This window comes from Pleurodeles waltl, chromosome 4_1 (assembly GCF_031143425.1).
Source record: "Pleurodeles waltl isolate 20211129_DDA chromosome 4_1, aPleWal1.hap1.20221129, whole genome shotgun sequence".
Taxonomy (NCBI): Eukaryota; Metazoa; Chordata; class Amphibia; order Caudata; family Salamandridae; genus Pleurodeles; species Pleurodeles waltl.
The window spans coordinates 441,366,233-441,380,207 of record NC_090442.1 but is presented as its reverse complement, the minus strand read 5'-3'; the positions used below and the strand labels follow the sequence as shown (position 1 = coordinate 441,380,207).

At 37.0% G+C, this 13,975-nt stretch overlaps 1 protein-coding gene across 4 annotated transcripts in view; it reads left to right on the top strand.

Moving 5' to 3' along the window:
- The window catches only part of SEMA3A (semaphorin 3A), a 428,574-nt gene that overhangs the window by 235,342 nt on the left and 179,257 nt on the right, over positions 1-13,975 (top strand). For 3 of the 4 annotated variants that reach the window (XM_069228709.1, XM_069228710.1, XM_069228707.1), the window contains one exon: positions 11,471-11,567. In XM_069228709.1, the coding sequence (XP_069084810.1) occupies positions 11,471-11,567 (97 nt within the window). The remainder of the gene's footprint in view (positions 1-11,470; positions 11,568-13,975) is intronic. The other variant, XM_069228711.1, reaches the window with a different exon arrangement.

Here is a 13,975-nt window from a genome sequence, read left to right as displayed (position 1 = left end):
GAGGGGATGTAAGCATGCTATATTTTGAGCAGGGAAGATTCAGTGACTTGCCTCAATTTGTTGCTGCCCCTGTGTATTCTTCGACTGAGTGCTGATATTTTAACAGGCTAGATACTCATTTTCATTTATGAATAACACTTCCAACAAGGTTGTGTACACCAACATTGTTTAGACATGATGTGTAGAAGAATATGGCAACTGTGGGAGACATGCATTTCTGTCAACTCTACTTTATAATGTATACTTTATGATATATATATATATATATACAGATATATATATATATGCATATATATATATATATGTGTATATATATGTATACGTTCACTTAAAAAAGGAAAGGTTACACGGACATTATAGTTATTCTCACATTTTAAACGTACCAAACCTTAGAAATTCATCAGTTAGAGTTATCTCAAGTAATTATAACTCATGCCCTAAGTTAACTATACCTCGCGCCCACACCAGGCACAGTTTTTTTCCTAAATGTTTTTACTGCAAATATTAAATTGGTATTATTAAGGTTGTTATGAAATATGTCATGGGTGTAAACATTTTGGCAGTGCATGGCAAGAGCACGAGTTATAGTTACCTATGAGGAAGTGTTGCCAGCCATCTTGGGGCTTGGCTGAAGTCCCAGAAAAAAAAGAATACAAAATACAAAAGGGGTCAGTGTATGAACACCCTGACCCCTTAGCTCTGGTGCTAGGGTCCCAAAGGACCCTCCCCCCTCGGGCTAAAAAGCATTTGTGTAAACTTTCTATCAGAAATTTGCAATGGGGTCGCAAATCCATGTTAAACATTACAAAGAAAACATGCGTAGGCTCCCGAGCTTGTTTTAAAATAAGACCCGGGTGGGTCACATCCATTCTTTTCTTTTTAATAGGGCAGGCCACCTGGCCTACCCACAGCCCCAGGGACCACCACCCCCCGGGGCAAAAATACTTTTATTATGCATGAGGGGCCCTATGGCTTCCCCACAGCTCCAGGGACAATCACCTCCGCAGGACTACAATGAAATATGAGTGGGGGCCACCACCCCGGGGTACAAACTTGCACCCTAAGGTAACTATACCTCATGCCCTCGCCATGCACAGTTGTATCATCAATAATTTAATTGCAAATGTTGCAGTGAGAATATGAAAGATGGCATAAAATATGTAATCAGTGATATAATATGTGGAATAATTAGCTGTGCATAGCGAAGGCACGTGTTATAGTTTCCTTAGGGTGCTTGTTTTTGTTACTTGAAAGAACTCTAACTATAACTGCTGAATTTCTATGGTTTTGTATGAGTAAATTCTGAACCTAATTATAATATACCTGTAACTTCTGTTTTTTTCAGTGAATTTCTATGGCTTTTTTAACGTATAGTAATTTTAATTGTTATACGTGAATCCAGTCAGAGCTGCAAATGGCCTTTGGCCATGCACGGCGGCAGTTGACTACCCAACCAGATGTTGTGCACGGCCCTTTGCACATGCATGGTGGAAGTTGGCCATGGCCTCTCTGGGTTTGACAATAGGTGTGAGAGGCTGTACCTGGGGGTAAGAGTGGCTGCCAGAGTGTCAGTGTTTTAGTGGGTGCCTCAGTATATGCGCAGGTCTGTGAGTGAGTGCATCAGGGAGTCAGTGGGTCTGTAAAATACTTATATTTTTGTGGTAAAGGCATTTGTGATAAAGGTATATATGTATAAATGTTTACATACCAATGTAAATGCATAAATATATCTATATATATCTATATATATATATATATATATATATATATATATATATATATATATGAATTTAAATACTTTTCACTTACCTGCAAAATACTTACATTTATCACAATTTTCATGGTAAAAGACATCTTTTATAAAGGCATATCTATTGGAAACCAATTCTTTAAGAACGACTTTCGGTGTAAAGGTATCTCCATGTTTAGCCTTTGTTATTAAGGTTATTTTCTGTGTACTCTTCTGCCATGGCTTCAATATATATCTTAGGATTAGTTTTCACCACTCTTCTCTCCACTGTCATCCAGTAGCCAATGAAATCTGGTTCAAGTCCCCTGTGGTGTCCATCATGACTTTATGAAGCCAAGCACGGCTGCATCTGAATCCTACATGCCATCATAATCCAATCAGACACTAATAGCCCCCTTTCAGTACCCCACTACAGCAATGAATATTATGACAGCTTTGATTTTCTGACTTTTCTCTCGCCATCAAAAATATTACAACCTCTCCTCTTCACATATTTGGAAAAATTGGCCTTTCTAAAGATTTAAAATCTTGACTATTCTATCTCTAATAAGCCTCAGTTTCAATCATGCACAATATGACAGTTCCTGTGTAAGCTTCTTCTGTGTACATCTTATGCTTGCTTTCAAAGTTTCTTCTCAGAAAGTATGGATTTATTTAGATGCACAGAAATGATTAAATCATTTTTTTTTAGTATTTATGTTGAAATATTATATTGTTTTCAGTTATGGATGCCCAGAGTATTTACTGACATGTTTTTAGTTATAGGGGCAGATAATCAACATGTGGGTCGAGATGATGCATTTATCGCCATGTGATTTTAGTGTCTGCAATGGCTATTTTATTTCATAAGCATAAGATAAATCAGGAAAATCAGATACTATTAAAAAAACATCTGACCATAGTTTCGAGGAACTTCACAATATGACTACCAAGTAAAATAGGACACCGGTTTGCAGCGCCAACCAGCCTCACTCAAAGGTGACTCGCTGAACAGTGCACAGAAGTGACCTTCATCCTACCACTGTTTTTTATTCCAGGACAAAGCAGTGAGAGACAATAGCTGAGTTGCTATTTTCTTAACAAAACAGATATGCTGTGTGAATCATTTTAAGAAACTCGAACAACAGGCTTGCTATTTACTGCTTCAGCTAAAATTCAGCTTAGCACCTAGAAGTAGCTTTAGTGTATTAGGATGCTAAGAACTTCCTAATCATTTTAGAAATGTTTTTGCTGTTTTCTCTGACCATGACATGCATTGCTGCATTTCTTTTTGCATTCTTTGTTGTTACGCCCTTATTTTATGCATAAGACTATGATTTTAAAATAAACATTTTAAACAACCTTTTCTGTGTCTTATATCTATTTTGAGAGTGTTAGCCATTGTGAAAGAGTCTTTGGTGTTCGACTGTGTCCCTGAAGTGAATTTGTGGTACAGAAACACTTCCTGTGCAGTATGACTTAGTGGTTCATGAATGAATTGCAATCCAATTGAATTCTTCATATGTATTGGTGCATCAACTGAGGCCTTGCATCAGGGGTTTAGAAATCCTACACCTGTGGCTTTGGGGAGATTGAGGGCCAGGTCATATCATAACGAAAGTTGCACGTGTGCATTTTCACAAACAGAAGTGTGACACAAAAGTGAATATGAAATGAGAACTTGTTTTGTTTTTCCACGTGGAAAATGTTTTCCTAGTGTAAAGACTCCTTTCCCTATAACCCCATCAATCAATCCGGGGCTGATCCAACTCTAAAAATGCATTTACTCCTGCTCTGGACAAGAATAGCATTGCAAGTGTTTTCAAAGGGTGAAAGTACCTAAAAGGCTTGGTGAGTCCTTCTTTGTTGGTGGACCCACTTAAAAACGCCCCAAAACTGCCTCTTCTATATTTCCTGGCACGTTCATTTTACCAAATATTCAAAATTCCAATAGGAGCATGTCCCTTTTGAGAAGCCAAAATAAAATAATTAAAGATTCTCTGACTAATCACATCTAAGTTGTTGTTTGGTGCACAAAACGTTTGTGCATGTCTCCAATAAATGCATAAATACTCTATAAATGCATGTAAATTATTGGTTTTAGTCATGGCATCGGGGCAACATTTTACATTCCAAACACATTAATCAAATGCCACTTGTCATACCTTTGGCTTGGAAAACGACTCAGTGTAATCCACAGAACAGTTCCACAATAAAATTAGGATTTTTTTCCTCCATTGAAGTGAAAAGTGGGAATTGAAAAAACGGTAGATTTTCTCTTCAGCTGCAAATTTAGTGAAAAGGAAGATGTGGTGACCGATATACGTATTAGTAGAGTTGGGAAAGGAATAACCAATTTAAAGTTACTTGGAAACAATAAAACATAGTTGATAATTTCTATATACGATCATAGAATCAAAGCTCATAATTGGTCATTCTAAATAAGATGGAAGGAACATCCAAGTGTTGTCTGCAGTCTCTGTTGCTTTGATTTTGGATTTTCATTGGCCATTCAGGCTGGAATAAACGACGGTCCCACAAGAACCCCGAGCAAGCATCAAACTGAAGTGTGATTGACGAGGTGATAAGAACAAACTAGAAGCTACAGCAACACATTTTTACGAAAACACAGCTGTGTTTGTGTACATTTAAAAATATGTCTTTGAAGCCAGTTTCGATTTGATGACAAGCACGGTTTAAAAAACGAAGGCGCACACGAACAGAGTGCATACCTTGACCTGCATTCCCATAAATATCAAGGTGATGTGGGCGAGTTTACCCCTCTGTCAGCAAGTCATAGTGAAACAGCTTAGTGGCGCTGCTGCATAGGGCAGTACTTGTTGAGCCAAACCAATTTAGGGTAAACCAACTTAAAAAATAAAATCCCAGGCAAAGTTTGCAATGTGTATAAATGTTTCTTCGGCTAATCTTAAAAAAGAGAATCGGTTATTTATTTATGTTTTTAAATCTCAAATGCTTCCTTCATGTGGAGAGCACTAAAAACAATCTATTTTTCAAGGAGGAATAACAAGGGTACTAACATAATTATGATATCTAGATACATTATTAGAATGACCACCTCCGTTTCTTAACCCCTATCAAAGAATTATGACAACACAGTGTTTGTAAGAGCCAGGAACTGAATTACAGAAATGTTTCGAAATAAACAAATATAATAAGCTCTGTACTTTGCGTTTGGCGTTTTGTTAGTGAATGTCCGTGTTTGTACAAGGGTGCTTTCTCTTCAAATTGTATTTTCTGTGAACAATGCATAGTTAGGGACAGACATTAATATTACAAGAAATGCATAGATGTAAATACTGAAAATATACTCAACTAAGGTGAACTGCTGTTTTAACTAGTTTATGCATGGGGTTTCCATGTCCTTACATTATTTTTTTAACTGCATCAGTTATTCAACATCTTTCGTTTGTCGGATGCTAATGGGACTAACTCTCACAAAGGGTCATCCATGAAAATCCAAATGTCACGCATAACTTTATGAGGCTGTCCACATTTTCTTTGGCTCTTATGTAGAGATTACACTGTGAAATTCGTCTTCAGTGTTCTGCCCTAAATTAAGCTAGATTGAGCGTAAAGGGCTCAGGTGTTTTGCATCATTTCAGTTCAATCACATTCAAAAGGAGAATTGTCAGTTAAACAGAGAGGCTGGGTTGATAAGACATTATTTGATATCTAAATAGAGTCTGAACACGTAACTAAGGTTGTAATCATAACAGAGCAGAACCCGATCTACTTGCACAAGTGACAATGTGACTTTTATATTACAGTCAGAGCTGTTGGGTAAATGGGAAAGACTGTTTTTATAACGTTGTCACATTTGACAAATATGCATGAAACTTTCTAAAAAAACAAATCATCCAAGTTGGCTCCTTCATGCATTCATCAAGCTGATGCAAAGAAAAAGTACGGAAGGAAAAAAAGAGAGTGTCATAAAATTGTAATTTCTCGTTTAATTTCCATAGAAAAGTTTATTCTCTGATACAATAAAAAAGGCTGCACGGATTCACACCAAATTTGGCTCAAAGTCAGAACTTTACTCAGAAAGCATGCTTTTTGTTATTTGAAGTAAATCCGTCCCGCCATTTTTAAGACATTAGCATCTAAAAAGATGATGATAACACTATGGTGGGTCAGGTACAGAGTCTAGCAAAAGGCCAGGCCTTGCAGCGAACCCGGTGGCCAAACCCCACTATGCAACTTGGTAAGGTGATCAAAAACATGGTAGTCTACTCACCCCAGCAGGTAACTCTGTGATAACAGAAAATCTTAGTAAAGTACAAGTTGTAACCTATCCTATGAATATTCATGAGGGAAGTAGGATTGTGAGTGACTACGATTCAGTATTTTATGAATCAACCTATTAATGAATTAGTCCGTTCTCAAAATATCATTAAATTTGAAAAAAATGGTGCAAATATTGCAATCTAGCACTACTACTTACTACTTAAAGATGAAGTTCCATAGCAACATACTTTTATTTCATTAACATTTCTGTTGTTTTATTATGGAAATATTTAACTTTTTGAGGTAAAATAAGACTAACAGCTAAAAAAGGGCATCACAACTTGAGTTCAAAAAATGTTTTTTTGCAGGTAGCTCCATGGGAGGTGACCTGGTTGTGATGGATCTGGTACTCTGCTCTCCCATGTGTATTATTGTGGAACACGGAATAAAATGCATGGTTGATTATAAGGGGGCTGAACTTGAGTTGTTGAGTGGCAAGACATTGCACTGAAACAGGATCACCAGGTTGCAGACTCTGAAAACAACAGAAGAAATAGATAGCCCCTTGTTTCCTTGCCATTTCCACTATGCAGCATTCAATTGCTGCATATGCCATACATTTAAATGGTTCAGAATAACAGAAAATACAAATGAGTACTTTTTTTCTAGTACCTCTGCTGAACTCCCTCTGGCACAATTTGCAGCTGACCAGTTTTGCAGTCATCTTCTTTCTTCTTAGTAGTATGTTGATGAATTCCCATACAATTGACTCAGGAGAGGTCCTTGGTTGCCGTTCCTGTTCCTGAGGGTCTTCAGGTGCTCGCCTCCTGATGCTATTCACCAAGTTATTTCTGATCTAATCCCCTAGTCCAAATAAATAAAAACAGATTTCCAAGCTGTGAACCAGGGAACATCCAAATCCCTAATACAGAAAATTGGGCTCAAACCATTTCAAATTGCATGACTAGAGTCATCACAACCATTCAGATATGGTTTTACTGTGAGTCATAGGGACCACAGTGCTATTATTAGATACTGCTGTATCATGACACCAAAAACACAGAAATTGTAATAGAAAAATGTAAAATGTCTGTTATCTAGGCCTATCTGCAAATCCATAGCCCTACCTTGAAAGAAATGACCTCTTCATAGTACCTCTTCATTTTGAAGAATGAGTCACATGAAGCCTTTAAGAGGGTAATACCATAAAGCTGAATAGAAAATTGTCCACGGGTGTAGTGTTGAATTACTTCACCTCCACATACTCTATAAGATGATGTCACAATGACTGCATTATGTGGCAAAGGATGTCATCAATTATATAATTTGCAATGTCATCAGTGATGTCAGTCAGTCAGTCAGTCAAAATAACTTTATTCGGCGTGTTGCCATAAAAGTACACATGCATACATAAAAGTCATCATAAAATACAATACTTATTACATAATTCGAAGGCAAATCTATAAAATCTAAGCTCACCGCCTAAGCTTACTAAATCGGTATAAAATAATAAATACTTATAGAATCGTATATAGCAATAAGACAATATCTAGTTTCTCTTCATCAGTGATGTCATTTAACATATCATGAGTGAGGTCATATTTGAGGTCATAAGCAGTGCATGATGGGGTGAAGTTGTAGTTAGCTCGATTAACCAAAGCAGTGCATTTCAATGGTCTTAGGTTTTTTAAACACTAGTTTTTATCTTATTTCAACACCTAAGTATAACATCAATCTAACTTTTGTTTTTTCAGTGAATTTCTATATATATATTTTTTTTTAATGTAGTCTACGATGCTAGTACAATACATAACTATAACATGACATTAGCCTTTGTTTTTGGTAGTTCTAACTTTGTGGCAACTTTGGTGTGAATCAATTCATCTGTTTTTCTGTATCAGAGAGCAAAGTTTCCTATGGGAGTTACCATGGGAAATCAGTGTTTTGGCTTCCTCCCTTCTTGTGGGCTCCTGCTTTCCGAATCACCACACATCTTTCCATGTCCATGAGGAGCTGAAATGTACAAACTTTTTTGTTTGAAAGTTTTGTGAAGAATCATCAAATAGTGCTAAAGTCATAAGTGAAACAAAAAAAACATTGACCTAACCAAGTGACCACATCTGTGTGTTATATATATCAGGTATAGCATCTAATCCATCACTCTAATACAGATTGCAATGTTTAAACATATGCAGGAGTGGTTTGATTTCTTGATTCTAGACCACACAGTCACTGTGCATACAAATCGGACCCAAGTGTGTTGGAAGGGAGGTATTATATGCCCTTTAGCAAATCATCTAAGATTTTACTTATTTCAGAAAAATGCTACTAGTACGTTTGGGCACATGACTGGAATAGAAGTGATGTGATGAATCATCATGCACATCTCTCACTCTTGTCTGTTTACACTGGTGGAAGATTCATGTTAGATGATTCATTTTGAACACACCACATGAATGAAGTCTACATTAAGTAATATTTAGTTTTCCACCCACTATGACTGCCGTATTGATGTGACACTATGACACGGCTTGTAAAGATTTGATGAGTATCCAACTCAAATACTGTTCAACTAAAAAAGCTTGTTTGTGGTTTGATTCCCATGTAGGCCTATTACTGAAGGTTAGGCATCACCTACATTTTGTACAACAAAACTGAACTACATTGAATACGTGTTTTTTTCTCTAAAATAGTTGTGCTCTTAATCAAAAACAAAACGGAAAATGTTTGAACAATAACAAATAAATAACAACAAATGAAAGTGAAATTTTAAATAAAAACAACGGATGGTGCTCTGTTCATGTTTTTTCAATGGAAGATAGACTCACACTTTACAAAGTGCAGAAATTAAAATATTAGACACAGAAAAATAAGCTTTGCATAAATGAGACATTATAGGACTAAAAACAAAGTGGGGAAAAAAATACTATGAATAAAGATTCAACTGTTATACTGTAAACGTTTTTCAATTTACTTTCAATTTAAGACTGTCATAAATTCCCAACCTCAGACATACTGTGAATAAATATGGCCACAGTGAGAATGTGACATTTTTTAACATTTAGACCTATAGTTGTTTCTGAATTGTGTAGCATTGGTTTCAAAAATTTATTTTTCTTATAGGAAAAATAGTGTATTATCAAATGTATGGATGAACATCAGATCCCCATTAGGAGTTGCCTGGAGAAGTAACCCCACAGGGGGATACTGCTCTAAGAATTAACACATGGTCATGTGTTTGCTGGCCCCACAATTACCAGGTGTGGGTATACAAGACCATAATTCGCTAGATGTAAATTTGTACCCTGTAAAACTTCTGGTAGAGAGGGGCAGACAAACTACCACAAGCACGGTCCCTCCAGCATTATGAAGGGAGCAGACAATGCTTCCTCCAAGAAAGCCACAGCATATATCCTAAAAGGTATGTAGATGTTGAGTTAAAGATAGTAATTCTATACTTACCTATGCACTTACCTACCTACATATACTCAACTTCCCAATAATTAATATTTTAGCTTTGGCGCTTTATAGCACATTTTTGTTGCATGCTGGCATAGAGAATACTTAAAGTTAATTCCCTACAGAGTTTTAAATGTCTTTATACCTCTTGGAAATGTAGGTGCATTTCCAACATATATTGGTTAAACCGTATTCCATGAAAAAGAAAGATGTTGTAGCCAAAACTCGCCTACAGCCTGTGATAGTTTAACGTGTGATGTACATATGCCTCTTCAGAGTGTGCCTGCACACTCCCTATTTCATTATGTCCTTGCAATACATTTGCGTGCTTGAGTTGCAGCATTAGCACTGTAAACTTTTATTTGAGAGAGCTACCATTGTATATATTATAGCTTTGTCCTTCTTTAGGCAAATCTGATGAAGATGACCTGTTTGGAGATGTTATTGGGGAGAACGCAGGCTTTCAAAGTCCCACTGTACGTTTGATTATTACAATTTCCATGACATCAAAGGTGGGCGGTTGCCATTAGGTACAATTTATTTAACATCAGAGGAGGAGGGAGCGCGTCATTAGGCACGAGCAGAGGACTTTAGGAGGAGGCACGTAGAATGTGAAGCCTGCATTTCAGTAAATGTTTATAATATGGAGGGAATTTTTAAGGGCAAGCTTGTTGCTGTTTCTCAAAACCATGAGTCTGCCAAAACTGTAGTGCTCAGCGCAAGTGAAAGAGAGCCCAGAGATACGTATATTGCAATCGCTTTAGGGGTAAGATATTTGTGGCTCTTGCAGAAATAAATCCACAACAGGGGTTGAGAGTAAGTTCTTTGAAAGAGTCTCTTTGCATTAGAGACATTCGTGACAGAAGCAGATGAGGGAGCATAAAGCGAAATAAATAAAACAAAGCAGAAAAAGAGTCACATTTGACTGGGGAAAGTCAGTACTTATAGGCCTAGTGCAGTTTCTTAAAAGATCCTCACAATGCCTGGGGCTTTGAGAAGCTGCCAGCACATGTGCTGTGTAGCATTGAGGATGTCAGATTCCCCTGTATGCTACAGCTTCACTTTCCCACCCACCATTATAATATAAAGTGACTGGAGTGGTAGGAGCTTTTGGTGAAAGACTACTGAAAACAGCACTATTCCGGACCCCCACTCATGCAGATGTGAAGATACAATTTCCTGTACTTTAAAGGACCTGACCTCAGCATTGAGATTATTTCTTGTCTTCCCCTAAATTAAGCAGAGCAAGTAACTAATGCTCATCAGTGCTTATTTTCTATACAAGTGTGTGTTACCAGTGCAGAAGATGTCTTGTTATCCTATCTATCTGATTGGGGCAGGGGAACAAGGCTTATATGCGAATAAACGATGAATCAGTGTCTGAACCCACAGCACGTCACCCCTCACCATGCCCTCGTGGACAATCCTCCATATGTTCAGCTTGCCTCCATGCATCTTAGTTGTGTATATGGAGTATAATTTGCTTATGCACAGTAGTGATTTGTGAGTTTTGTATACACAAAGTCCATTTTTATTATAACTCACTCACAGACACTTGCACAGCATGGCATATCTTTATATACAAGGACCTACTGTTGACCTTAATGAAGTATGTATCCACTATTCTAACTCCATGTGTGCCTTGATACTAAGGTAGGTTGTACAGCGGACCAAAGCAAATATAACTGTGCTTATCGATTTTTGATGTACTCACTGAAAAGTATTTCAAAAGTCCCTGCAGCAGCCTGGTTCTCACGCAGATGGTGTGTATCTGGTTTTGTCAAAGTTTATCATCATTTTGAGGACTGGTTTAGTCCTCACAGTGTGCGTTAAACCTGTCCAACACACACATTGTTTCTTATAATGTTTTACTACAAAGTATGGAAAAAGCAATACTGTGGATGGAAATCACAAAGGCAAATTCACTGCAAGGTGTCGGAGTTTGCTAAAATTCTCTATCAGAGACTATATTACACGATCGTCCTTTGCTAAATATTACCCAAATGATTATTTCTTTTCCTCTTTTTTATTCAGCAGGAAAACATATTTAAATTACAAGATTCACATTTTGAGAATGGTAGAGGAAAGAGTCCTTATGATCCGAAGCTGCTCACTGCCTCTCTACTAGTAGGTAAGTCACATTTCATGGCCAATAGTAATAAATACCGCCAATCTTCCATCATTATCTCACATCCATATCTTCTTTTGTGTGGCAAATATTGAAAATAGTAGAGCTTTTGATATCCTAGGATTCACTTTGCAATGAGGAGGTAAAATAAGTTCAGATTCAATTGGTACTAAGTGATGTTGTAATGGCGGAAGCCTCAATTAAAGTATATATTTTTGTCTGTCTCAGGTGAGAAATAAGGGCACTCCTTCCAGCATCTCACAATATCTATTTCCATTTGGCAAAAAGAAAATGTACAGTGACTTGACATAGATATGGCGTGCTTGGTGCAAGGAGGTCAGGTGAGATAGATAAGATGTGAGTCTCAGTGCACCTTCTGCTCAAATTGCCCTCTAGTGGAAATAAGTTGGATGCATTTTTCTCCATTTGTCAAAAGCCTTGGCTTCCCAAAGCTGATTCATCAAGCATCTGCTATCATAGGTTTAAGATACTCAAAGATTGGTGCTCAAGTGCAAAAGAGGCACAAGTTGAAATCTACTAAGTTAGGGAGAAGTGAGAGATGGAGTGGTTGAGCGGAATGTACAAGCGAGTTGGTGGCGGATAGGAGATGAGGTGTGGGAGTAAGGGTTATTTTTGTAGTGGAATGAGGGAGTGGGTGAGGAATAATGAGTTGTGCTGGTGCAATTGAGTGTGAGACTAATGGAGAATGAGTGGGCAAATGGTGACAATGGGAGGTGAGAGGTTGAGATAATCAGTGAAGATCGGAATGTAGACTTAATGGACTAAATAAAATAATTTCATGAAAAATATTGCAACAATGAACATCATTGCACCAATGAAAAAAGGTTATTCATTAATGGGTGTGAGAGAGTGAGGTGCTGAGTGATGAAATGTAATTTATGAGTGACGAATTGCATTGAATCTCCTTCTGTCTGCTCCTCAGCAGGGGAAAAAAGATAAAATAAATATTTTATTAAAACATGTATGTTTTAATTATTCACTGTTCTTTAAGTGGTCTCTTCAAAAAGACCAAAATAACTGTTGGACTACAGAAGGAAGGAGCGTTGACTGCTGAGGAAGAGAAATGGAATTTGAGATCTAGTATGATTTAATACCACTTTTGTGGGCTGCATAAAATGATTTTATTTGCTAAATCTGGCACACACATTCTTGATGGGATTGATGTTCATTGATATATAACTTGAAATTATTTCTACAGTTTCTGCCCAGTAGAAACCTAATTATTATGAATGATTTGAATAAATTACTCACCTTTCTGACTGAAGAAAACACTTCTTTTCGGAATATAATTTCTTTTCATGTCATTAGTGCCAGTGAACCTTGATGAATATTATCTACAAAATGATATGACACACGCCAATTCATAGATGAAAATGTGGTTATGTGAATCCAATGATTTAGTTCTAGTGTATTAATAGTTAAAATATTTAATCTTGTTCTTAGTGGCTTACTTATATGTACCATCCGAAAATACAATGTGAAAACCCTATCATTTAAAAGACTAATGTGTATTCCCCTTTCTTACTAATGTTCTCCATGCCAAGTGTAAAAAAACAAACAAGAAAGTATTTTTTCATAAACACTATTTGACGAGTTTCGGTACAAGTTGGAGCAAGCATGTGTCTTTAAGTGTAGATACATGAGGCTGGAGCTAAATGATGTTGAATTATAGTAGCTGAGACCTGCAATTGAGATAGAGGTAACTGCTTCTTGAAAGCTGAAATGGCCCTAGGCACTCTATTTTGCTCAGCTCATACTGCATTTGCAATGTCTAAATATATAGACTTAACAGAAGTTATGCACTAGCCACTTTTGTTTGACCAATTTAGAAATTGTAAAATGATGCTGATGTATTTCATTTTCCAGCAGATGCATTAAAATGCACTTATGGTCTTGTGTTCTTCCATGGTGATCTTTAATCCCCCTCATCTACATGTACATGTGTGAGCTCAGGCTAGGTCTGTTATATGTGATAGCTCACTGGAAGGAAAGCATTTTCTTAATGCTTTTAAAGGCTTCAAGTCCTGTAAATAAAGTAGTCTTCAACAATAGACCTGATTCTCAATTTTTTAGCAACTTTGTCTAATCATAATCTTTTCTAAGAATGTTTCTCCTCATGACCTTTTCCTTCATTTAATCCAGTGAAGAAAAAAGCAGCTTCCCTTTTCACCATAATTCATCTTGATTTGCCTAGAATCGTTGAATTCTTAATGATAATATGTTCAAAATAAACACCTTGAAAGACAGAGAGAGCCATGAGCAAGATTTCAAACTGTGGGTTATTAGGTGGTCGTTGTCTTCCAAACCCAGCTGCAATGCTGTTAAGCCTTTGCCTACCTTCCTGTCATGCGGACTCCCTTTCTGACTTCCATGACAACTACATGGTTCAC